Raw genomic sequence first — 27966 nt, 5'->3', positions numbered from 1 at the left:
ATTTGTGATATTTATTGGAAATATAGAAGTACAACCATGTATTTCTTACAAACAAGATATTCAACAGCTTACATTAATTAGTCTTTTAAAGACAAATAATTTACAAAGAAGGCAGTAAGTAAATATATAATGGCACAGTAACGGGAGGAGAGGCAGGATACCGAGTTGAGCTGGGACGTGATAAAAGTTTATTAACACACGAGACAAAAGATAAAAACGGGATGTGAGCAACATGAAACAAAGCAGGTGACTATGGTTAACTGAAGCACAGCATACATGGGTCAAACCCTGACAAAGACCAACTAAAGAGGAGGATTTTACATATACACGGTAATAACGTAAAACAAGGAACAGGTGTGATACACAGGAGGGGTGTGGCCATGCGTATGAACACACACACACACACACACACACACACACACACACACACACACACACACACACACAGGGAGGCATAAAGGAGGAGGGAGCTGTGACAGGCACAAACAATTATCTGACTTCTGATAAATGTCCATTAGTAGGCTTGTTGAAAAATATTTCAGAAGTGTATCAAATCAGTCTCTGAGGAAAAGAAGTTACTATAAAAAGAGAAACATTTAGAATCTAATGCATGCAAACAAATATAGTAATGAATATCACACAGTGGATTCTGCTCACTTATTATATATATATATATATATATATATATATATATATATATATATATATATATATATATATATTTGTTCCCTGATAATGCGTTTGCATGTGGCATTTTGACATTTTATATAGGTCAAAAACCATATATAGAATGTACCAAACTTGTGCCACCCTTAAATTAAAGGATTTGGGTTTAATGTTGGAACACAATATCACTTATTGTGCCTAGGGTACATGTCTCTACAAATCCTATATCTTATACATCTGCCTTGTTATCTATTTGTGGTGGGCTGAGATGTTTCAGTGGTTAGAGTAGGCCATTTCTTTCCAAAGTTGCTAGATGTTCAGCATAATTAGCTTTAATACATTATTTACAAGAATACCAGTAGAAAATAATACATCAACAAATTCTGTATCTATAAAATAAATCTTTTTTATGAACAGTATTCTGACTATGGCAGTTCTTTGGGCATGTACTTACCTCATTATTTTCAATCAAAACACATGTACATATGTTGATTTGGTATCACTACCAACTAGGTTTCTGGCAGTGCACTTATAAAAACCACTGTCCCTGCTGGATGGGTTTTGAATAATTAGAAAGCCTTGCGGGTGGAGGTACCTGTTACCATAGAGACGAGGCTGAGACCCAGCCTTGAGTTGGGTTTTATCAGGCATCTCCCACGTCACCTCAGCTTTAGGGATAGCAATGGCCATGCAGTTCAACTGGATGGCCACGCCTGGTCTGGCATAAGTTACCCCTGCTGGTCCACTGGTAATGCGTGGTGGGTATGCAATTACAATAACTGCAACTGACAGAGAGGAGAATCCATATTTGTTGGCAGACTCACAGCGGTATGTTCCTCGGTCATAGACAGAGGCTTGCTGAACACTCAGCGTGCCATTGTCAAAAATGGCATACTGTCCCATTCTTTGTGGTCTGGTCAGAACAACTCCACTTGGTAGAATCCAGGTCAGGTTGGGTGATGGGTTACCACTCGATTGACAGTTCAGCTGCAGGTTTTCCCCATTGATGATGCTGATTAATGTGTTGTACTTGTTACTGATGTGGGGCTCTTTGCCATACTCCAGTGTGACTGTCCTTTCTACATAACCAGCACTGTTGCGTCCCATGCACCGATATATTCCTACCTCTGAGGCTGTAGGCTCTCTAATGACCAAAGATCCATCAAGTTTATGATGGAAACGTAAAATGCTAGTCCCACTCTGAAGGGTTGTGCCATTGGGCAGGAGCCAGGTTATCTCAGGAGCAGGTTTTCCCTCCACAGAACAGTTAAGGGTCACTGACACACCATCCGCAATCTGGACGGATTCGGTAGCCAAGCTTTTCAGCTGTGGTTTCTCCAGTTGCTCCACTATGTTGAGCTGCACCTGAAGCTGGGCCTCTCCAGCTGCACTCTGAGCGATGCAGAGCAGTTGAGCAGAGTCACTCTTGCGCCAAGTGCGTATGTCCAGGGTACCGTTACGGTGCACAGTAATCCTGCTACCATAGTATGGAGCTGGCAGTACAACATTATCAGGCAGTACCCACATGACTTGTGGAACTGGTGTTCCTTCAGCATTGCAGTGAAGAAGAACCCGTTGGTCCTTCTTGGCAGTCTGTTTTGTCATACTGATCGGGCTTTGTAGTCCATTAATAATGGGGGCTGAAACCAAAACTTCTATGTGAACCACCTTTCTGTCCATTCCTGCTCTATTTCTGGCTGTACAAGTGTAGTTCCCACTGTCAAATTTTTGAACCTTCTGAATAAGCAAAGTTCCATCAGTAGTGAGTTGGTACTTGTCTGATGCTGGCAGTACAATGCGATTAGTTGGGGAAAGCCATGATATGGATGGGGAAGGCTCTCCTTTTGCACTACAGGTAAGTGATACGGTTTCACCATGGGCTACTCTAACCTCTTCATATGTGTTGTTACGAATAGTTGGTGCTGCTGCTAATACTTTAATTTGGATTTTCATCTCATCTTTACCCATCTGGTTTTCAGCAAAACATGTGTAGTTTCCCTCCTCCTTCAAACCCACATCATTAAAGTAGAGAGTTCCATTGTCAAAGACAACGTACCTTCTTCGTCGTACACCACTGTTATATGAATGCATGACACTGTTGACCATGCTTCCATCTGGAAGGCTCCAACGAATCTCAGGGTTTGGAAGACCTGAGGCAACACAGTCCACCTTAAGATCACCTCCATACTGCACCTTGTGGTCGCTTAACTGCTTCCCCTCAATCTTGGCTGCTTTCATCATGACGTTTACTTTCAGGAGAACATAATCATCCCCCATTTTATTTCTGGCCACACAGAGGTAGCCTCCCTGGTCCTGATCTGTTACTGATTTAATAGTTAGAGTTCCATTGTCAAAAACCTTCATTCTGGGATCAAAGCTGGAAAGACAAAAATGAAAGGTTAAAAAGGAGCCAGCATGAATTATAGTCAAATTTATCTAAAGTTCATCACACAAAAAAATGTTCCAAATATCCTAATAATTCTCTACAACGTTGTGCTTAGCACACAGAAGGAAGAGTAATGATACTAACTCTGGAAAATAAATCAGAGTAATAATAATAATAATTTAATAAATTAACCTGCACAACTGCAAATATGCAGTATGCTCCAGAGAAAATAAAGGTGACATGATAGCATGTAAATACATCTTTCAGCATACTAATCATACTGGCAGATATGCAAATATAGACTGATGAGTTTTGCCATTGAACTGATATGAAACCAAATGTAAAGGGATTCTATGTGTGTTGTTTCTGTGAAAGTTGGATGAACCCATTCACCCCTGAGAGTTATCCAACTCCAGGGATTAGGAATATGGACATGAGTCCTTAATCAGATGGCTGGAATAGAGGTGGAGGCATTTACTTTTAAACCAACAACAGATGTTGCACTGACATCTAAATTCCAATCTAGAACCTCTGATGACTAGATTTTTGCTGTTCTTTCTGCTGACTGAATTTTGCTTGGTGAATTCTCTTCTGCTATGATAGGTGCTGTGAACACATATTTTTAACACAAGGACTGCTCTAAAATAACCCACAAATCTAACTTCAACTGTATTGCAAAACTATACTGTTTTCATTTTAAGAAGATGCTCCCAAATTTCTTCAAATAACAAACTTTAAGTACTGTAAAGTACAGAAACCTAAAATCACCTTTCCCCCAGTTTGATCTGATGGGTACAGACCAGAGGAAATATCACATAACAATAATTCTGCTCTGATTCCATGAAAACATCCTGATAGCAGTATACTTGAACAACAAGAAAATAATCACTGTGATAATTTTTAGTGGCCAGTACTGGTCAGCACCATAATCCCCCATTCAATTCTACTACTGGAGGATATTTATTTCATAATTTATGTGGACAACATGTAGTTTTAAGAAGTCAAAGTAGTACAAAACATCTGCCAGAAAAACCTGTAAGGATAAACCACTTTTATAGTATACAGACCATAATGTGTAAAGACACCAGTAGCTATTGCAGCAGCTGTGAGATTTATATGCTCCAGATCTAAATCTTAAACTGCAGTCCAGTTTTGCCATAGTTAATCTGGCTATTCTTTGATACAAAACACTAAAAATAATTTAATTGCATTATTTTCCAGATTACACAATATTGTATCATAAATCCAAATATTTCAGATTATTTAGGTGCAATACTACATACTGTTGATTTAAAATAAACATTTCAAATTCTCTTTATTTTTGTGCTTGAGTTATCAACCTCAAATTGTATGGATGTTTAGAATAAGACATCATCCTACATCTTGATTCAACTGATTGTAGGACAATGTACCTGTAATGTGCATCAATTAATTTCTTCATAGGAGTTCTCCAGATGATCCTGGGCTCAGGGATGCCTGAAGCTCTGCAGTCCAGACTCAGATTGCCACCATAGCTGATATCCATTCTCTGGGGAGAGGTGGAAGTTATTTTGGCTGTAGTAGAATTCCTCTTCACCAGTAGACTTACGCTCCTCTTAATAGCACCCACACCATTTAGGGCCACACACTCGTAGGTCCCAGAGTCCTTTTCCACTGAACTGCGAATGTAGAGTGTCCCATTGGGGAAAACAAATAGGTTGCTGTTAATGAACTGGGAAGGGCGTATTTGCATGCCACTGGCGGTGACCCATCGGATTGAAGGAGTGGGGGCTCCTTTCGCACTGCAGTGGATGTGGACAGTCTGACCTTCGGAGATGGTGTAGTTCTCCTCCTTCTTCTGCTGGATCACTGGTGGAAGAGCGGCAACATGTAGCCGAACCACTGCAGAGTCTGCACCTGCCACATTGCTGGCAATGCACTTATAGTCTCCCCTGTCTGGATAACTAGTCTGCTTTATATGTAGTGTGCCATTGCCTAAGAGCATGATCCTCTGCTCACCAGTGCTAACCATGTGCACCACAGTCCGGCTTGGAAGCATCCAGCTGATGTAAGGGCTGGGAAGGCCCCGTGCACGACACTCAAGATTAACACTGCCTTCTAGGTATGCTGTCACATCACGTTGCTTTGGCAACAACATCCTGGGCTTCTGGGCCAGAACCATCAGGGTGACCATCATCTTATCGACAGCATACGGATTCTGAACGGTGCAGAGGTAGCGGCCGCGATCCTGGAGCTGAGCGCTACGTATCACAAAGGTTCCATTGGGCTGTACCTCAAACCGCTGGATTCTGGTATTCACTGACATAACAGCTCCTGGAAATACAGGAAAATATGGGAAACCAACGTTATTAAATATAGACCTGCATATGTATGCATAATAATGCAGCCACATAAAACAAAGATTATTTGACATATTATATGTAACAATATTGTAACATCTGTAGCTAAAAATTATTGCCCTAAGTCAGTCCTGTCGGATAAATTGAGATAAATCTTCCTTGCATCATCTATGAGAAACATAGAATGCACACATGTTCCCCTGCTTTATATTTTCCATACTGATGATGCATTCGTCTTTTTACTCTGGGGCAGAACTGCCATGTCAGCTTGTGTGCAACAAGTTCATCAAACAACAAATTAAAAAAAATCACAAATAAAAGACAGACTCAAAACTTAAATATATAGAATGCAATTAGTAATCCAATTAGAAATAATTAACAGTTAGTGCAACAAAATACATCAAAATTTGTTAAAGATCTGTTTGTACCTGTAGAGACTTTGGTCCAGGTGAGAAAAGGTTTGGGATCTCCCACAGACTCACATGGAAACCGCACATCTGTTCCAGCATCCACCATGATTGTGCTAGGATTAACAGTGGTGATTCTTGGCCTTGACTTCAGCACAGGAACAGGTGGGGGCCGTGCATGTGAGACCATCAAATGTATGTGTCTGTTGGTATGTGTCTGAAAGGTTGTGGGAGGGGAGGAAATTGTAGTTGATGATTCAGTAGTGGATTTAGATGACAAGATAGTTGATTTGATGGGACTGACTGTTCTGAAACCCACTGATAAATTGTTAGTTGATGGTGTACTATGATTTATATGGCTGAGGTGATAATGATACCTATAATTAGAGATACTTCCATTATTTCTAACAGGAATGTAGTTTGTCAAAGGATGTCTTGAGTAAAGTGGAATCCTATTATCTGTAATTGGCTTGCTGGGTTCTGATGTTCTCTTTGCATCTGTGTTGGTAATGGTAGGGAGGACAGTAGTAATATAAGTAGGCACTGCAGTTGTTACAGTTGTGGTTGAAATAGGTTGTGTTGTGACTGCAGTCCTGACTCTAATGGCTGGCGGAATGGCTGCAGGGGAACAATCACTCGGTGTTGGCGCGATGCCAGTGGGTCTGGCTGTATTCCCAAGTTCAGACAGCAGGACTTCCCCTTTAGCAACCTCTAAATCCAGATTTGCAATGATGGAAGTGATAGCATTTTTTTCATACTGAGTGTGTGGAGGTGAGTTTGTGGTGCATTTGTGGTGAGGTTGCGGTGAGTTTGTGGTGAGTTTGTGGTGATTTGAACTTGAGCTGTGTTTTACTGTTGCGTATCTTGTACGAATAAATAGATAAGGATATAGTGGGTCTTCCTTAATGTTAGTGCCCTGGTGTGAGTTGTGTGACTTAATGTCTTCATATGGAAATATTGCAGAAGAAGGCAATGGACTGACTGGAGGAACCACACTATTGACTTCAGATGCAACACCTTCAGCAGAACTGAGTATTTTTGAGTCATAGGTTTCACTGAGGCTTTTGTCTGGGTGTGATTCAAGTATGTAAGGACTATCTGGCAGAGGCACACCAGGGCTCGATGTGGAGCTGGTGTCATTTGATTTAGCTTTACCAATGGCCTTTTGAGATGGTTTCACTGCTGAAAGTATGTTTACAAACTTGTCCTGGCTAGTGACCAGAGTAATGGCTTTGTGGTCTGGCTCAGATGTAGGAGCAACTTGTGGAAAAGCAATATGTTTAAGAGCTGTGTTTTCATTTCTCCAGCCTTCAATGGGTGCATCTTCATTTTCTCTCTTGTAAGAGACACTGCTTGTAAGAGACACTGCTGTTGGGATAATGTTAATTGAACTGTATTCTGAGAGTTCTGCAGTGGGTTGAATTTTCTGGTTGGTGGAATATTCACTCCCCTTCATTTTGTTGGCAAGAAGATTGATTCTCTGATCAAGGACAGAAACATGTATTTCATTATTTCTAATTCTATATGTAAAGGGTTTCTGGTGTTCAGGGGTAGTAACATCTCTAGCAGGAGAACCGATGCCCATGGTTTGGGCAGGTGATGAGGAAGTTGTTGTAATGACTGATGGCAGATGAGCTCCAGCAACCTTGGATATTGTAAACCGTGGGCTGCTAGTTTGCAGGGCTGAGGATGGTCTTAACCTTATTCTGTTTATTCGCTGCCTACTTCTAAATCGCTTTCTGGTGTTCCCAGAGATTCTTGAATTTGGGGGCACCATGCTTGATGGAGCCATTGGCTTGGTAAAATAGGACGGCGCACCTTTGGCTGGTGGTGTTGAAGTGGTAAAAAGCAATACTGATGAAAACGCAGATTTACCCAACACATATGTTTCATCGACATCCGCGGAGTGTGAGTGTAATCCAGAATCCAATGACAAGCTGTGTTTAGCTGTTACTTCTGAATCTGGCACAGCAGCAGGCCCTGTAGATATTGGGATATTTTCAATTTGTTGATGTCTTTGATCTTTGTCTGAAGAGCTGCTAGTTAAAATGTTGACATGGTTTCCTTCCAGGGCATTCATCTCAATGACATAATTGGATGCAGATGTGAGCTTTGCAGTGTCTGGTCTCAGTGTTACTCTGTCAAATTCAGTACTTAAATTGGCTGTAGCTATTTGATATGAGTTAAGCAGGCCTTCAGCATGTGTAACTGTATGTGTGTTGTACGTTCTTTGATCTAGATTTCTGTGATATTCTTCCTTTGTTAAACTTCTGTCATCAGAAGATCCTTCTGTGTTGTCAGAGGATCCTTGACTATTTATGTTAGGCTTTACAGTCTGAACTCTTTGGAAAAAGTTAGGTGGTGTGGTTTTTTGGGCATTTTTTTCACGAATTTTTGCCAAAATGTAAGCCCATCTCTGAGGGTCTATTTTGTTTTTTGATGTCTTACTATTTCTTCTGTTCTGAAGTTCATTGTTCCTTTGCTGTCCTATGAATAGGCCTTTCCTTATAGGCCTTCTAAGGTCTGGAAACCTTCGCTGAGAGTTCCTGAATGAATGTGGCCTTGACTGTGGCCCCCTCCTTTGGTTAATAAAAGGCCTTTTTGATGGCACTCTTACTTGGGCAGCCTCATCACCCGAGGACTCCTCAGTGTCGTCCAAAAATGTTTTGACCTTTGTAGACAACCCTGCTGCAGACTGGGGTTTCATGCGATAGTGTCTGAGAGTCTCTATTTCTTGCCTTCTCATGATATTGAGCTTTGTAGCCAGAAAATCCACACCATGTTGATTCAAAGCCACACATTTGTAATATCCACTGTCATTAGGTTTACCACGAACAATGAATAGTGTGCCATTAGAGAAGACGAATCCTTTAGATGAGTTTGCTTTGGCATTTATCACACTGCCATCTGGAAATATCCAGTCTACTACTGCATCTGGTGATGCAGTTGAATGGCAAGGCAGCGAGATAGACTCACCTACAAATTTGGATACGGCAATTCCAACCTCATCACCTATGGGAGGAGTGGAGGACTCTACAACAGATAAACGGAAAGCTAGTAGATCCACATTTCCTTGGATCTCAGTGACGCAGTAATATACACCAGAGTCTGAATGCTCAACAGCTTTGATGAGAAGTTTCCCAGTAGCAGACAAAGACAGACGACTGCTTGGGCTGCTGAAAGGAGCTTTAACCTTAGAGCCATCAGGCAGCATCCACAAAATTGATGGCTCTCCAGAACTTTGCGCACTGCAGTCCATCTCAATCATACCACCCACAACAGAGCTAAATGTAGTCTGGGTCATGTTGTTGTGTTCAATGATAACCCATGATCTCCTCTGTTGTTTTGCCTTCACACTGTCTGTGGTAGATGACATTTGGGTTGTGAGAATGAGCTTTACAGACTTGGATGTGGAATAGCGCCTATTCAGCTGCATACTCAGAAATGACTGCATGAGCCATGATGGATGGGATAAAACATTAGCTCGAACTCCAGTATAATAGTATGCATCTCTCTCAATGTCCTGCTGGTATCTATAGCTCAGTTCAGGCTCTTTGCTTAGCATTAGCTCCCTCTGGAGGTGCACAGGTATCTCACTATAGTAGGCAAGAAGTCTCCATAAACTGTCATAGTTTCCTTGCTTCATTGGACATTCAAGGTCAAAATACAAAGTCATGTTAGCTATAATTTGCAAAGACTTAGTGTAATTCCAGGTGATTTTTTTAGACTCTCTTGGTTTTAGGATTTGGCAGATCAAATCAACTTTGTTGCCATGCTCATCAGAAAGTTTCAGTGTGACATTTCCAAAAGGCAGTTTGAACTCCTCTAGTGATAGCAGCTCACTGAGGTTCTCTTCTGCTGGCACATCCCTCCCTGGAGAGCTGATTACTGGTCCCAGGCACTGGGGCTGCTTCAGTTGAGAGAATTCTTTCCCTCGTAGCTGCTGTGGCGAGGAACAAATTGGACATAGCTGACCTTTGGCATATGCTTTGTCCTTCTTACATTTCATCACCCCTAGAAAAGAAACAAAAATAAAATATTTACTACTACTGTTCATGAACAATATCCAAACAGAAACAGAAACAAAACATCTTACAGATCAAGATTTTTAACGAACTTTAATGACCTTTTCAAAGACCCTTTGATTTACCTGGATGCTGAGTGCTCCAGTCTGGGACCCAGTCCAGCCTGCAGTCACATGTCCAGGGATTACCATGCAAGAAGAGATTCTCCAGTCGAGGCATGGTCCTCAGCATATCCCCGGGCAGGGACGTCAGGAGATTGTCCGACAGATAGAGATGTTTGAGAGTGGAGACTGGGAAGTGCTGAAGCAGAGAGAACGTGCTGAAGGTGGCAGGGTGGAGTTTCTGCAGGTGATTCCCATCCAGCTGCACCAGGCGAAGTGATGTCATCCCACTGAAGGCATCTGGGTGGATGAACTCTATCCGATTGTGGTCCAGGTGTAGTCTCACCAAGCTCTTAAGGCCAAGTAAGGTATGACCAGTAATCACTCTCACCTTATTGTAGCTCATTTTCAGCACCTGAGGAAAGAGACATAGCACACACATTTTCACTTCACAGCGAGTTTCCCACCTACAGTCTCCCTAGACCAAAAGAACACTTAATTTAAAAAGTATTAATGTATAATGACAGTGATTTTGCTGTGGTAACATAATCTTGATAATTGCATTTATGATTCAGAGGTTGTCCATTTCATATCAGTGTTGGAGCTTTTTCATTGTTTATTTAGTCTATAGCAGTGATGCCCAGTCCCAGTGCTTCTTCCTTTGCAAATGTCTGTTTCTTTGCTGGAAGCCAACTAAATGAGCTCATGAAGTACTTAGCAAATAAATTAGCTGATGAGTTAGAAACATGGACTCCCCAGAGTGAGTTGGAGAGCTACTACTGCATATAATATATTATACATATACATATACATATATACACATATACATATACATATACATATATATATACACATATACATATATATATATATATATATATATATATATATATATATATATATATATATATATATATATATATACATATACATATACATATACATATACATATATATATATATATATACATATAATACATATAATATAGTATAAATATAGTCTCTGGATTTTTTGTAGAAATTACTTGCTTTCTTAGATTGTTTTCTCTTTAGAATGAGGACTTCTAAAGACTGAAAATGGGCTCTTTACCTGCAAGGACAGCAGGTCTTGAAAGATTCCATTGGGAATTTTATGGATATCATTCCCATGCATCATCAAAAGCTCCAGTTTCCTTAAACCGGCAAAGGAGTGCTGTGTAATCCGAGTGATGATGTTAAACCTGCAAGATGGAAAGCATCTTAATCAGTGATTATCTACTTGCACTGCAAAGCCATGCTTTCATAATGCTTATATGTATATATATATATAAAGCTAAGCACGTGCAGTTCATAACTGACACCGTTTGAGAATTTTATAATAGAAAGTTCCTCTTTTGGTCAAAGGTTGCTGCTTACCCAAGATTAACGCGCAGAATTGATTTCGGGATAGCAGCGGGCACGGCGCCGAGGGAGCGAAAGGTGCAGTGCACCTCAGTGGGAACGTAACACGCGCAGGGGCGCGGACAAGCGACGCTGGTGTCGAAGAAAGTCGCGAGCAACATCAGCACCGTCAGTGCAAAACTGCCCACGGTGCGCATGTTGATTTGTGTCTTCAATGGTTTAATATTAATGCTGTCAAAAAACACACAAACCAAACTTTACTATCAAACTTTACCAATTGCCTACTTTCTTTTGTCTGGGTGTACACACAGAAGCCAATCCGAATGAAAAATAAAGAAAATACGGCATTTCTTTCAATTTCCATTTGTATTATTTATCAGAGGCCTACAAAAAAAATTATATCTAAAAGTTTTAAATAACTTAACATCCCTAAAATAATGAATGAATGAATGAATGAATGAAATATTCTGAACGTTGAAACTGCAACGTAATCATTAACTATTTAACTCATTGGATTATCAAAAAATATTTCTGTAAAACTCACATGTCCATTGGTAGCTTTTTGATGGTTGGTAATAGTCAATTGTGAAAAACTTTCGTAATGTAAGGTACTGAACAAATATCTTTCGGAGTCTGTCACCAATTAATCCTGACGTCCACAGCAGTGTCGGTCTCTCATTTCCCTGCAATTGCTTATTCAAAGACAGGATCCCACAGGATCATATTAACGTCCATTCAATAGATATTCCTCATTTTTTTGTTCATGGAGCTGGTGAAAAAACGAATACAGCTCTATAAAGGCTTTAATTCAATGAAATTAAATGAATTATTTAAAATATGTCCGATATGTCCATCTAAATGCGTCCGATTCCTCACTCAGTATTCAGAACCTAAGAGTGCAGGGATCTTCACTCAGTGCAAGGTTGGAAATGTGAATTCGGACGCGGTGTCCTTAATATCCACACGGTTCACAGGAGGACGAATATTCTGCCCTGCGAAGGCAAGAGAGGACTTCCAAACTTGTCGTGACGGCCAGGACTAAATAGGAGGAGCGAGTTTGAGAAAAATATCTCATATTGCATCTCCCTCTGCACCTTTTCAGTCTGTCATTTACACACCAAACGGTTTTTTCGACTGACATTATCATTCAGTAGTTTTTTGGAAAGGTAAGAGGACGATTTGGAATAAAAAGGTTTTTTTTAAGGCTTGTATCCACTTTAAGACACTTCCCTAATCTGAAGTCGTCTCAGCACCTTCTTTACTATAAGTAAACCCTTTTATGAATGAACAATTTGTCACTTATGTTCTATCTCATCTTAGAAGTTTCGTCGGTGTAAGCACGGAGACTTAAGCCTATAAGCATTACGTGCACGTTTGGTCATCAGGTCTGTTCAGCTGGGGTGAGCATGGCCTTTAAGGGGTGGTCCAAGATGGTGATGCAGCTAAAATAAGAACGTCCAAAATAAAAGGTGTAAATAGTTGGAATTATTGTGGGAAACATAGTATCTGTTATGGGCATTATTTCAACACAAACGGCAACTATATTTAGCTTTTTCTGGTTTTTTATTTTTTATTTATTTTTTATTTATTTATTTTTTTTTAAGAATTTAAGGTATAAGTGCACATAGGATAGTTGCACAGATAACATTTTCAGAATTTTTTTTGCCAATAGATTTTTACCCACCCATCTCCCCCCCCCCACTCTCTCTCTGGGTGTGTGTGTGTGTGTGTGTGTGTGTGTGTGTGTGTGTGTACAAACTTGATCATTTAAGGTCATATTGGTTATATTATGATCTATCTGCCAACTTAATTTAAGTAATAAATTGTAAACTGTGACAGAAAATCCATAACTATCCCTTTCATGAGTCACTCAGAGAAACATCAAAGCAGTTGCTGTGTTTTTATTAGGTGCACATATAAAATGCATGATATGAGTTGGAGGTAATCAGAATGGGAGCAAAATGAGCATTGTGTTTCTTCATGTGTGTTGTCTAGGGTTATTAAGAATTTCTCTTCAAGATTCATTCTCTTTGAGACATTACACACATTCATTCTCTTCAAGACATTACACACATATTTTAACATTCACTCTAAAATGGCACTTTATACAATTGTGCTGCTCTGAATGTTCTTTGCCACATTACATTTTCCACTGTCAAAACATAGAAAACCCCTCCATTAACCCACCAGCGAGAATTATTTGCATTTTTTTTAGGAATTACATTTATAATTAGCAAGGGTGTCCCGGTACTTTTAGTTGGATGGTATGTATAGTCCAATATCAGTATACCCTCAATATACCACAAGCAAAGTAGAATTGTTTCAGCATATTGATACTAAACAGTGAACATAGGTACATAAACTCTAGTGAGACCATTTTAATATAGGATTTTTGAGTTTACTCCACATTGTAACTTTTAAGGTCTGCATAGTTTCAAATGTTATTAAAAAGATTTACAGCTGTAGTGGGCTTGCAGGATTAACATAAATATCCTAAAATAATAACATATCTATCCAATTCTAAATAAAATATGATTTGGATGTTGATTTGTTTCTGGTTTGCATGTGTTCTGTGTTCCAAGTGATAAACTGGAATTCCAGATTTCATCTGGGTTCAAACATAATCTATGACACCTTTGAAACCACATTTTTCACATTCTGCACCATCAGGTCTTCCGTCATGTAAATATAGGAGGAGTGACATATGCACATTGCCTTCAAGACCCTGTCAACAACACCTGTAGGAATTACAAATGAACCGGAAGCATTTTAGTGGCCGATACATTTTTATACTTATTTATGTACATATAAGTACACAAAAGATACTTAGACAAAGTTGTATATTGACAAAATGATTCACTGGAGAAAAAGTGACTTTATGTTTTGTTTTGTTTTAATTATTATTATATTTTTACCTGTAAAACTACAGAAAAAATAATATTAAAAAAATGAAAGATAAAAAAAAAAAAAAAAAAACCCAAAACAAATCTGTAGCTGGGACCAATCTGAAATTAACAAAATGTATATTTTGAAAAAAATAATATTGTAACATGTTCTCTAAAAAGCACAATGGAAAGGTGTTTCATATCTTATAAGTAAACCTAACCTATAATAAACCTATAACAAGTCAAAGCCACATGCAGGGTAAGGCAAACATGTTCAAGCTTATGTTTCATTGTGCCTGATTACAGAGAACCAGAGATACAATAATAAAAACTGGCTGTAACATGGTTATCTAAACACTGAACAGTGAGTGAGAATGCTAAACATACAGTAACATATTACCCATATCTCAGTCCTTTGTTTTAAACATTATAGTTTGCTGTATCATAGATTTGTCTGATTGATTTATTGCTTTTTAAAATCAAGTTTGATAAAAAAATGTAAGATTTAAATAATTTCTTTCTACAAAAACTGAAATATTATTATGATTTACACATGCTTCTTAACATTTCTGTAAAGTAGACTAAATTACATCACCAATCACATTTCAAATAGTTCAGTGTGAGCAATATGTTTGGATCAAAACCACATGGCTGAAGCTATACTAAATTCCAGATGTAGCAAATGACTACAGAGGGCCTGACTCCACAGTATAGTGGATCAATGATTTGATACTTAAAACAGCAATCTGAGAGATCCTACCTGCATTTGTAACTTAAACAAAAGTAGATATTTTTTGTTCATTACAGGACAACGTGTAATAAAGGAGGAAGTTTAGTTAATCCCATTTATGTAAAGTACATCTCTGAGTATAACTTTATCATGGAGTTGAGTTTGGATGGGTTGAGTTTTTTAAGTTTGGCTCCTATGAAGGTTTCTTTCACATGCCATCTCTGCGATATTTTCAAACTTAGTAAATGTTTTACATGTTTACCAATAAGGACACATCACAGTTAATAAAAATGGCTTTAATATTTCCTTAAAAACAAATAAAATCACCTTTATATGGCATTTGAACTGTAGAGCAGAGACACTAACAGTCTCATTTGATGGATGCTACTTTTCAAAAGTCTCTGTATTTTCAGGGGAAAGGCATAAAAGCAATCAAAAACATGACAAAGGACATGAGACAAGCGCAGAACATGGCCCTCAGAAGAAACTCAGGAGACCCATTAGGCCTGAGGGGATGAGCAACAGCACAGTAAACCGCTTTACTTTGCAGGCAAAACAGTGATGTCCAAATACCTTGAGTGGTTTAAAGGTAGGACGACCTCATTACTTGGAGGTCAGGAATGCTTTTACAAGGTCTCTGGGGGACCTTAGTAGACATGCTTTTACCCAGAAATAAAGCTGGATAAAATCAACATGATCTCACAATCGAACATTTGCACAACCTAAGATGCATGAGCAGGAATTCATGTTTAATGTTAGAGCTGGTGTTAGGTTTCATATCATTATTACTGAATCAAATGACTGTCTTGCTTGTTGTAATTCTCGCAAACTTTTGTTGAGATCACACTTAAAAAATAAACTTCTGTACTGAGTCCCAAGGAATACCTAATGCAGGTCAGGGTGGTTCTACCATACCTGTTTTTTTTCTTCTTCACACTTTACATTTTCACATTCCAGATGAAATGCAAGGCTACAGCTGAAATCTTTTGCGCTCTTACTAAAGTAGTGACAACCTTAGTGGGCTACAAGTCTCCAGCAAGCTGCACTTTGTGATCTGCTGCGTATCTGATCCAGCTACATATAATTCAGTTCAAATAGCTTCATTCAGTTTTACCACTTTCGTTAAAAAAAAGTTTGCAGATGGGAGTTAAATGAGCGATACAGACAGTTTATCTTTTAACATGACTTCTGTTGTCGAAGCTTTTAAGTTATAAAATATATTATTCTCAGCTGTAACATTTCAGTTCAGATTGGAAAATTCAGAAAAGCACATTGCATTTTTGAAATCATGGTGTATCCAAGGGTTTGTCTTCCTAACAGGTGTTCTCCAAACTTTAGAATTTCTGAATCACCTTTAGACTCTTTAGTTTCCCTCTTTTGTATATTGTATCTTGGGTGTATTGTTCATATATACTTAATCTTTTTTACTGTGTGTTGCATCTTAACAGTCCCTTAGAACACACACTGCAGCTAGTGTCTGCTCTTGATTCACTGTACTTTGCTTCCACTTTATGTGTTGTTTGGATAAAAGCACCTGCAAAATAATTATAATTATAATTTAAATGCAGTTAGTTCAAATTTGTCAACTCCTCAACATTTAAGAAAGACTGTTTTAATATGGTTGACATCCAAGCTAGAATGACTCTTTATTCCTGCTCTAATCATTAACAGAAGGGTGATCATTAGTTTTAGGAATCTTGTGCAAGGACCCTTATTGGGTGTAGTAGCATTTTTTTTGCACTTGTCTGACCCAGGAATCTAATGTCAATCTACTTCATGCAGGTGGGTGGTCTTAACCACCATGCTGTCCTTTTGCAGGTAAACATGGAAGTACCTGTCCTTAATGAGCATATGTGCAAGTACATGAGCACAGCCTAGGAGGCAAATGGAAATATCACCACAGGGCCATAGCACCAACTGACAGATGGAGCTGCCCACCAGGATTGCAAAACTAGACAGACAAATCTGAGTGAGTGTTGTTCGGACTTAATATAGGAAAGTATACTCAATGCCATACAAATGGCTGCTTCAATGCCTAGCTGTTTAAAATTATTAAGACCGTAAGGGCCTTCATTCAGAACTCGAAATACTGGAAGACAGCACTAGAAACAAACTCAAAGAGAATTGCACAGGTAACAATAAAGTGTGGTACATATCAAGGAGATACTCTGTCCCTACTGCGGTACTGTACAGCCCTGAATCCTCAAATCAAATCAACAATCTAAATTTATTTATACAGCACCTTTTACAGCAGATGTTTAATTCTCTCAGCCAGATCATCAATAAGAATGGGTATCTTTTTAAGTAAATAATCATATATATATATATATATATATATATATATATATATATATATATATATATATATATATATATATATATATATATATATTATCCTTTATAGTGCAGTATAATAAGAGATGTAGAGATATTGTTATACAGTACACAGAGTTTCCAGAGAAATAGAATGTTTCAGACAGAGGTCCTTCATCAGCTGTGCAAGCAAAGTGCTACACACAAACTTTGTGTACTTTACTACAATTTTGAATATATATATGCAGAAATTGGAAGGCTGTTTAAGTTGAGAAATGAGAAAAGCAAGCAAATCACTGACTAAGATTTCTTGCCCACATCTGCCATGACATCATGGCTAAAAGACAAGCCTTGTCTCTGAGACTAAGCAGATGTCACCACACCCTCTGGAAAACCATACACATGGGTCATCCACATCAGCACCACCTGCGAATGACAATCTCTCACTTTGTCTATACACAAAGCACAAAGCAGGCTTTATTAAACTTTTGCAGGTAGCTCTATACATAAAATAATACATTATTTACATCATAGATATAAATACAATTAAAATAAATAAATATATTAAAAAAAAAAAATTAATCCATAGAGATCTTTAACTGCCGAGAGCCATATACTCAGAGATGGCTGAATGATAGCTGTACAAAGAATCAAGCATGTTCATGGGCATGATTGACCTTTACAACCCCAAACTAATGAGAGAAAGAGCTGATGTGCACAGTGACCTTGTGCTTCCACCAAGTTGCCCTTGGACGTGTGTCATCCATGTAGTGTGAGCCAAACATCCTGGAGCAATGAACCTCATCCCAGGCCTCACAGCCAGTCATTGTTGGATGGCCTAGTTTTAAGAAAAGCAACTTCCCTCATTGATGCAGTGGGCTAGCCCTGCCAGAATTCCCTTGTGAACGCTTTGGTGTTGCGAATTGAGGATTGTTAATATAATGGAGAACTTTCAATGTCTTATTTTTCTGCAAACACAAATATAGTCTATTCCTAAACATTTTTATAAGGGCTGTTAACTGACAATTCGTTTTAGACTGTATGGGTAGATATGACCCATGGAAAAAGTCTTGGCTGCTCTAAAGATGTTTTATCCTTGGCAGTATTTAGACATCTCTGTTCTTGTCATAATTAGCATTTTATCAGTGTTCCCAATGTGATTAGTTTGTCACTGCTGTGATTTTTTTTGAGTAGCAATTCGTATGGCTTGGTACATTGACTATCCATGCACAAACAATCTAGATGATGTTGACAAATTGATTAAGTAGTCCTTAATTGAGAATTGCCCACAGCCGCAATAGCAAAGGCATCCAACAGACCATAAAGGCATCAACAAGCAAAGAAGACATGCCTGTCTATTGTTTTTTTCAGGAAATGATTTCCTCCCATCTGTGCTGCTCCCTGACAATTTGCCAGCTAGTTATGGCATAAATCAGAATTAGATTAGAATAGCATAAGCACTGAAGATCCTATCTGGCCAAGCAGCCTGATGTCCACAACCAGGGACTGAATATTTGTTGGATTTATAACAATGCATGATTTAGGACAATCACAAATGAAACATCTGGTTTCAGGTGGTTGTGTACTCTTTATTCCTAATTAAATGAGTTTCCTATGACTTGGATACTGTTAACAACTTGGATTAAGGACACTTCAAGCTGTCTGTCTAATAGATCTTTAAGAACATCGCTGGCCTGACATCTTCCTATACTTTTAAGGTTTATTCTTAAATGTTATGCTATGAGCCAGATCTTGACCAACCTAATCTCAAAGTCTAAATTATGTTTGATGCATGAATATTACTCTTAAAAGACACAGACCGTACTTCTTAATGTTATTCAAAGTAAGCATTGCCCCAATGAATGAGGACAAGTATCCTTCCAGTGTTAAGGTGCTGGCAATTGAAGGAGACTCTAAAATGGATTATAAATATTTGTGCTTTTGCAGTTCCTTAACAAATGACTCCAGTAGAAGAAATTGTTGGATGCAGGAATTTCCAGAAGGGTCTTTCATTTTCTGAAGCACATTTGTAATAAGATGTCATAAGTGCTATTTCACTCCTCTTGTATTCCAGACACGTTTGTAATCTATCTGGCAGACGTAGTCCTTGCTAGACCACTATTGCTGTTATTATATACAACTGACAAGCATTCAGCCATTGGATAAAGCCTTTAATTGGAACATGCCCAGGGACGCATCATGGATTTTCATTTCAGCCAGGATGGCATGAAGTTTCACTGATTTCTAAAGAATTTTGAAATTCCATCAGAAATTTGCATGCCATGGCTACCACAGTGTTTGAAAAATAATTTAAAAAAATCAAAACTAAATCTGAATTCTTGCTCTAGTCATCCCACTTTGAGATTCTTGATAAAGACATACATTTCATTACCATGATTTTAACATGAGATTGTAGTCACACAAGTATGAGACATTATGTGTTTATCTCCACCAGTTTATGAGTCTGAAATGTCCTGGCTTGAAGAACTCCATAATAGAAACAGGAAGGCCATCAAAACAGTCAGGTCTTCAGGACATCATCTTTCACTAGCAAAGAGTACAAACCCAGCCAAGCTTGATAAAATGGACATCTTCCATAGTCTGTGGACAGATATGCTAAAATGTTTCCTCACCATGAAAATAATGTTTGCAGATCAATACTACTGAAGTGGTTTAAACAGAACACTTAAGACTATAACTGAAGAAAATATAGGATCTAAATGTAAATCTGACTGAGGTGTGCTGCAAAAGATTATTATGAATATATTCGCTTTACCAGCCTCATTGTTCAATTCATTGCTTAATTTGCTCAGATTGGATTTGCCTATCTTGATGGTTCACATTCAGAATTGCAGGTGACCCACATAACCCAGTCCCATGGTCCATCAATAATGGCAACAGCAAGTGATGCACTAGTCCTCAGGAGCAGTTGGTTGAAATGTGTGCATGTGGGAAAGCTTCAAATATCATGACAGCTGCATGCTGCTGCTGCTGCTTATTTTCACTGTAATACTTAAGTAACAATCCTTAACAACTAACAGGGCATTGCTAGAGATTTTCATTAGGTGATCATGCCCCAAATATTTTTTCTTCAGTCCAAAGGTTTGGTAGAATATTAACTGTTTTTAAAAGGGACATATAAATAAAACACACACACACACTATATATATGCGCTTGTGCACATATATTTGAAAAGCAAACATATATTTGAAACAAAACTGAAGACAACCCAGACTTTTTTTTTTTTTTTTATGGGCTAGGTCGGAAAACAAATGCTAAAAGAAACCTCAGATTTGACTCCCCTTATCACGTCAAGAGGGGAGTCATTGGCATTACATTGTCCTCAATCTATGGAGTGTAACGGCCCGAGTGCCGCAGGGCAAGCAGCGGGACGTACAGACTCCCTTGACAGTGACATCCATTTATTAACATACGATAAACACAATAACACTCGCACACACCGAGCATGCCCACTTTGACCACTGCCACAGATAGCATAAACACATAACATGAACAATGAAGTACATGGCAACAGAGGTTTAAATACATGCACAAATGAGAATGAACTAGGTGCAGGTGTGTGCTGACAAGTCACAAACAGCCAATGAGGAATTCCCACTGCACGCAGCAGGTCATACCATGTGATCAATGGGAAGGGGAACGTTCCGTGATATGGAGTATCTCTATCTGGAGAACTACCAGAGACTTTCTAATATAACACTTATCTGGAATTACCTTTGCAAAATTGCACTTTTTTTTTTGGTTGTGCTCGTGTGGTGCAGACTATCATGATTGCTATCATTATGGTGACGCTAAGAGCTCTGTTGGCAACGAAGGCCCACACAGTGGGAAAAACCTACAGTGTTACATATGTGCTAACCACTTTTCCCAACCTGGGTCACCACAATGCAAGACTGGCAACAAAACCTTTCCGAAAAGAGAGCTCAGTGCCAACTTTGCAAGGCTCAACTGCAGACAAGGGAAATAAGTCTAGCTAAGTATTTAAAAAATAATCATGGCAGCTATGTGATTCTTTGGCCGTTTATCATTAGCTAATGCCAATGGATAAGGTAATGCATTACATGTAGTTTTATAGTACTTGGGCTACTTGCTTCAGATCTGCAATAATATTAATGTTTGTCATCTTTTGTTGTGTTTCCTCATCCTCCCTCCTGGCTCTCTTGTCGTTTCGGTTTGTTTCTGGTAAGGGTTCTGTTGCTGCTCCCACTCCTGTGTCCACGTCTGTTCCTGGTTCTTGCCCTGTTGTCTGCACCTGTTGCTCCAATTCCCACGTCTGCTCCTGTTGTCTTCGGTTTCTTCTGCTCCTCATCACGTCTGATATTTTGCTCCTGTTTCTGGTCTGTTTGTCCCTGTGTCTCATCCAGTTCCTGTCCCTGCCCGTTGGCTTGCCCATTCTATTGCTGTCAATGTCTTGTCCTAGTCTTGTTTTTGCGCACTTTGGTGGGGGTTACTGTCATGATTGGCCACTCCCTAGTATCCTATTGTCATTGGTTCATTTTCTCCAATCATGTTTCAGTCCTTTTTTGGGGGTTTTCAGCTCATTTGTATCACCTGTGCATTGTTAGTCCTCATTACCCCGTATATGTAAACACGGCTTTTTGCCTGTGTGTTTGTTGGTTATTGTGAATCAAAGTCTCTGTTTGTAAACATGCCTCTTTATTCTCTGAAGTTGGATGTACTACACCCTGTCATGTTTGCTCTGCCAGTGCTCTTAGCTGGTCTGTGTAGTCCTTTTCCTGTTAGTGTTTTACTTTATCATGTTTCCTGGATCCCTCCATGTTGGTAAATTGACCCTGGACTGGGACTATGACTGATCACATCCGCCTCGTGATCGGTCAACGTTACACTTAACGGGTAAATAACATGAGAGTAAAAGACACAAAGTTAGCTGACCAAGCTAAGTTAGCAAGCAGCTGTGCTCCATTCAAGTAATCAGGGGTTGGTGAAGTTAGCATGTTGTGCTACGGGGAAAACATGCTTTACATCCGTCTATAACTTGGCAAGTGGGCACGCTTTGCAGTGTGTAGGTAGAGTGTTTGAGTGTGTTTTGCTGCTAGAATGTGCAGAGACATGACATCAATGCAAATCTGGATGTAGTTCAAACATGTATGTTACTACAAGTAAAGTCATTCCTGCCAGAGAAAAGAGTATGTCTATAGTTAGCGTATGCCTCATCCTTCCCTGAAAACAACAGTCAAGTGAAAAACACTGAAGTGTAATCTCTAAACAAGTGCCTCACACAGCCTGCACTAATGAATTCATTCTCAAATGTCACAGTTTTTAGTTTACTTTAATTCACTTTGAAAGAAATCTGTACTAAATTGAGTCTTTGTACACATATATTATAAATTGTATATGTAAATATGCATACTTCTTACCTATTTGTCTCTAATGTTATTACGTACATGGTATTAATTGTGGTGTTCTTGCCCCATTCCCCCTTTGTGTATTTATTCCATAATCGTTAATGTCACTACACCTGTGTGTCCGCTCAGCGATAGTCTGTGAAGCAGTTTTCACCATAGTAGCTGAATCCTAGAAATGCCCTAGAAATTCCCCTGACAAATAATGTTAGAGAAATGCATTTGAATATTTTCTTCTCTGCAATGATGCTCAGACAGCATGACACAAAATCATCCACTCCGATTGGTGAACATCAGTATCTCATGGAGTTTTGGGTCATAAGCTGCTGGAGCCGCAGCATTGCTGTATTTGCTGCAGACCTCAGTCAGGGTGCCTAGGTGTTCGTGAGCACCCCTTTGTTCACTAAAATGTGACATGGGATACACTACAGTCTCACAGTTGTCATGTGCATTTGTGAGCTGCAGGACTGTGAGTGCACCATTTGGAAGCTGGCTTAATCTGGGTTGGGGTCTTTAGTGTGAATGCATCTATCCTCCAAAACAGCATGCATGTGCATATTAATGTTTTTGCATGAGTTACCACCAACAAAAAAAGTCATTGGTGAGATGACTCGTGGTATTACAACCAGCAAAACGGATGCAATAGTAGCTAATGTATGCATTGCGTTTTGCTTAGTAGGATGGCACAGTTCTTCTGTACATGATCAGGTGCTGGCTAATGATGATAATACTGAGCATGCGTCGCATGAATTCTGATCTGACTGTTCTTATTCATGTTGCGGAGAATCGGACACATGCAATATAGGACCACGTGAAAATGTGATGTGAAAGTAGCCTTATTATTATAAGTACTATGTTAGCCTTCTAATGTAGTACTTATCTTGGTACTAATTCAGTAACACTAACTTATGTGCTAGCCTTTTTGATGGACATATTTTGCAGCCCTTATACTGGTAACATTGTAAGTCATTGCATTTGTAGTTCTAGGAAGTGAATCTGCCAGGTAATGTCTGTAAGGTAATTAATAAACACGCTCTGGAATCACATATTACTTATTCCTGTAAGGTATTTGTCTGTATTTGTCTGACTTTGTCTATAAGGTAATTAATAAACGCATTCTGGAATCACATATTACTGATTCCTCTTTCCTGAAATGGAGTCTGACCAGCTGCAGCCAATTGTGAAAACAGTTGGTACTAGTTTGGCTCAAGAAGCCACAGGTAGACAAAAATTGCAAACACATGGAGATAATGGATGACACAAGTGGGCAGGTAGGTTCTCGCCTGAAAAATGAAAGCACACAATAAGTTTGCAATAATCACAGTGATGTTTAGGCCTTGAGTCTGTTTACAATGCCATCTTTTCTGAAAAATGGGTTTCAGATTTTAACAAAGTATTGTTTGGGCATGAACATACAATAAGCTAATATAGGGTAACCTAGTGCAGGGTATTTGCTTATGTCTTGCTGACAGTACTTGGCTAGTAGAAGTCTATTGTCGGCATATAACTTTTATGTACATACACGTCCTTCCAGTGTACAGTGTGGCGTGATGGGCACTGCTCTTTGAGTCATCATGTGGTTTGTAATGGCGAGTCATGATGGGACCCGTGGTAAGTAGTTATTTTACTGTGTCTGTTGCTGTACTTCTGGGTGTTAAGGAATAAAGATCCATGTTTCAGAAAGGCTGCCTGATGTCTTGTCCATTTTGCTCTTAATATATTAAAGACATTTCAAATAAGTATAATGAAAAATTATTAAAATGATGTTGTTTAAGCATATGAACACACGAAGAGAACAGTGTAATTACAATAATCAACACGTGGAGAAAATATGGCACAACAGTGACATTGCAAGGAACTGCATGTCTCTTTAGAACTGATGAGAAGACCAGGAGTAAACTGATCAGAGAAGCTGGCAGGAGGCCTCAAGGACCATTAAAAGAATTGCAGCAATTTCTGGCAAGTACTGGTTGCTCCCTACATGTGACAACAATCTCCTGAATTCTTCATATGTCAGGCCTACAGGACAGGGTGGCAAGAAAGAAGCCTTTTTTAATAACAACAACAAGGTTACAATTTCACGATAAAGGCAGAAAAGGTTCTGACACGTTTTCTCATGGTTTAATATTTTTTTACATCACAAAAACCTGCCACTTTAACAGATGTGTACACCTTTTTGTGTATACACACACGCCAGGGAGCGAGAGAAGGAGAGAAACCTTTACACTAGTGTCAGCTTAATCACTACAAAATGTAAGGCATTTAAACTGAATTATATAGCTTGGGGAATTCACCTAATGTTACAGAAGGCACTTTTAGATTCTCATTTGTGCTTAAAGAAAAAAGACTGACAGATCAAAGCAAAGGTCCATTAAGACTGAAACCTAATGTAGGGTCTGTGGATACTGCCAGATGACCATGGAATGTTAAGCCTACGGTTGAGCCCACACATACTAGTTATTGGCAGTTAAGGTGTGGAGATGGTATGTCAGACATTTCACTGTCTGGTTGGAAGTACCACAAAACATTATGTAGTCCACAGTAAAATATAGCCTATTACCTATAAAAACAGTTTTAAACAGTTCTACAATAACAAATGCAGTCTACTGTGTGACAATATCACTAAGTGCAAATTGCAACTGTTAGTTAATTCAGTCTAATTAAGGATTTTTATAGTTAAAATGCCCTTTCCAGCATTACCCCTTCTGGCCACCAGAGGTCCGCCTAACCGGAATACTAGTGCTGTTTCCTAGTTACATTATACTCACCTGATTTCCATCACCAGCTATCAATCTTCCTACTTAAACCACCAACTACACTACTAGTAAGGTATTGCCATAGTTTGCAATACCATGTGGATTCTTGTTCTGTAATCCTTTCTGTATACTGATCCTTGACTGTCTTTCGGTGTACTGATCTTTGACTGTCTTGTTTTGTCTCCAATCCCTGCCAAGCCCTTTTGTACTTTAGCTGGTTTTTGCCCTCTGCCTTCTCTGGTTTTTGATTTTGCTGGGGTTTTTTTTGGATTAGTCTTTAACTGGCCCTTTCAACTAGCTCTTTTTCTGTTAAATTATTACCTGCATATGGATCCTTCTCATTTTCTTGAGTCTCACTCATTATAGCCCTAATTACATTTGGCCATAATATTGTCCAACCTCTGCACCTACTGCTAATATAATCACCCTAAACAAGTCCAGTGCCAAAGCATATGACGTAGTTGATATTCATCTGTAAGCAACTATAGTGTATCTTCTCTCTTTTAGAAGCTTACTCTGAAATGTTTCCATTTTGACTTGTTTTAGCTGTTGTAGAGTCAGTTTCTGAAATTCAAATGTTTGTATAAAAGTATAAAAGGTAGAATTTACTTTAATGTTTTTCTGAAGCTAATTAAATTATGTTTTAAGTGCAAATAAGTGGCTAGACAGAGAGTAATCATGCTAATGGAGGTACTAGCACTATATGGATTTATTGTATAATACAGTGGAGACTTAATGCAGACATAAACAAATACAATTACAGTGTTACTGAAGAGGCAGTGAGGACACTCTGACAGAACTCAACACCAAGGCTGTTGGTGTTGGCTGCATCCAGCAACAAACTCTTTTTTGTGTAAACGCTTTGAAAGGCTAAACAAGTAAAACATAAAAAACAAACCTGATTATTAGATTAAACAAATTATTGCCCTCGAATGTGTCAATATGATGAACCTCAGGTGATGTCAGGTAGTGACCAGCAGATGGTTGGTTTAGCCCATTTGTCTGCTGCCTGGCCTCTGCTCTGGTCATAGATAAACCACATAAGACTGTGGCTTATGTTACAGGAGAGGAGCGCCCTCCCTAGCAGGATGGATACCATCCTGCCCTAAAAGGCCAGGCTTGCCCTCGAATGTGTTCCAATTATCTTTAAACCCCTCACTGTTTTGTGAGCACTGCTTGGACATCCAGCAGTTCAGCAAAGATAACTAGCTGTACATTATAACGCCATGCTGCATTGGGATGGGACCAGAGCATACTATAGCATTGGACTTTGCCTTCGCTAACTGACACACCTCTGCAGTAGTATTTTTAGTAATCCCTGTTGCAAAATAGAGTCCCCTATAAACTGTGCTCTTTCAACAGGTTTCTCAGTGGGTGCCTCACTGAGTGGGGCAAATCTGTTGGACACACGGGAGAGGTGTGGTGCTCCCGTGGGTGAGCTGAAGCTCACCTATTTTGCTATAACCTCACCCATTCACCCCACTCCAAGGCCTGTAGTGCCGGATGTGAGGGCTTGTTAAATTTCGCCTAAAGAATCCAGAGCTTGTGCTTCAAATTTCCTCGATAGGTCTAGCACTTTCTAAGGACTGGATATGCACCTCTAGCGCTAGAATCTTCTCTGTCAGACTAGCAATTAATCTACACTTCTCACAAATAAAATTATCACTAATGCCGGACAAAGAATAGCTAAACATGTTGCACTCTGCACATGAAAGAAGAATGGAAATGTTACTTACATTTTAGGTAGTTCTTTGGATGTAGTTTTTGGTGATAAAGTAGTCTTTCATGTCTAGTGGAAGTTGCCAATTTCCAGGTAGAATGTAGTTAAGTCCAAGGAAAAAACTGATAAACAGTTAGAGAACAGTAAGGGCTAGTATGCCTAAACAGTTATAAAGCCATAAGGGCTAGTATGCCTAAACAGTGGTGTTGCTGCAAAACAGTTTCGAAAACAGGAAGCAGCATCTGCTTCACTGCTTGAAATATTCTGGCACTGGAACCAGACAGTCGAGCTCCTAGTCCTACTCATGTGGAAAACCAGTCAAGATTATCCTGATTCAGTACCTCTTCCAGTGTGGTCTCAGTACAAGTTATGACTTTTGGTTGACTGGATAATCTGGATGATCCTGAGGCAGTTATTATGAATGCATGTGAAACATGGAATTAAAAGAGCATTATTCTAAACAAAAATCAAACAAACAACAACAAAAAACCCAACCAATGCAACTCAAAGTAGATTTTAGAATGAACTGTACAGAACATTAGCAGGACAGTACAAATGAATGCTCATCATCCTAAAGCCTGAAGCCCTGTACAGACCTTCCAAGAAACACTTGGTACAGTATTTAAGGTCAGGAGGAAGCTCCATGACGTTTGAAAGATGAGTGTCAGTTTGAATGGCTGTCCTGCTCTCTAAGATTCTGATATATGGGTAATAAAGGTTATTGAGAGAACCACAGAGAAAGGCAACCACCTGGAAATTAGCTCTCGAGGCCCACAGCCAAGGGCCCTGGCTTCTGGAATCGCCTAGAAGACTTTTTCAGATTGTCTCCTAATAGAATAATTTCCTCCAAACCACCCATTAACTTTGCTCCAAA

At 39.1% G+C, this 27966-nt stretch overlaps 1 protein-coding gene across 1 annotated transcript; it reads right to left on the bottom strand.

Annotated features, from left to right (window-relative positions):
• Position 1: 1 nt before the first annotated feature.
• Positions 2-12271, bottom strand: mxra5b (matrix-remodelling associated 5b). Its single transcript, XM_027025082.3, has 7 exons — positions 11849-12271; positions 11320-11535; positions 11015-11144; positions 9949-10339; positions 5820-9812; positions 4465-5365; positions 2-3043 (listed from the first exon to the last, which is right to left on the bottom strand). Exons 1-7 carry the CDS (start codon positions 11854-11856, stop codon positions 1135-1137), a joined length of 7548 nt encoding a protein of 2515 aa, XP_026880883.3. The 5' UTR covers positions 11857-12271; the 3' UTR covers positions 2-1134.
• Positions 12272-27966: the final 15695 nt, after the last annotated feature.

The sequence above is a fragment of the Electrophorus electricus genome, chromosome 9 (assembly GCF_041902795.1).
Source record: "Electrophorus electricus isolate QZ-2024a chromosome 9, ASM4190279v1, whole genome shotgun sequence".
Classification (NCBI taxonomy): domain Eukaryota; kingdom Metazoa; phylum Chordata; class Actinopteri; order Gymnotiformes; family Gymnotidae; genus Electrophorus; species Electrophorus electricus.
The sequence above is the reverse complement of the archived record's forward strand: the minus strand, read 5'-3'. Positions and strand labels throughout refer to the sequence as shown.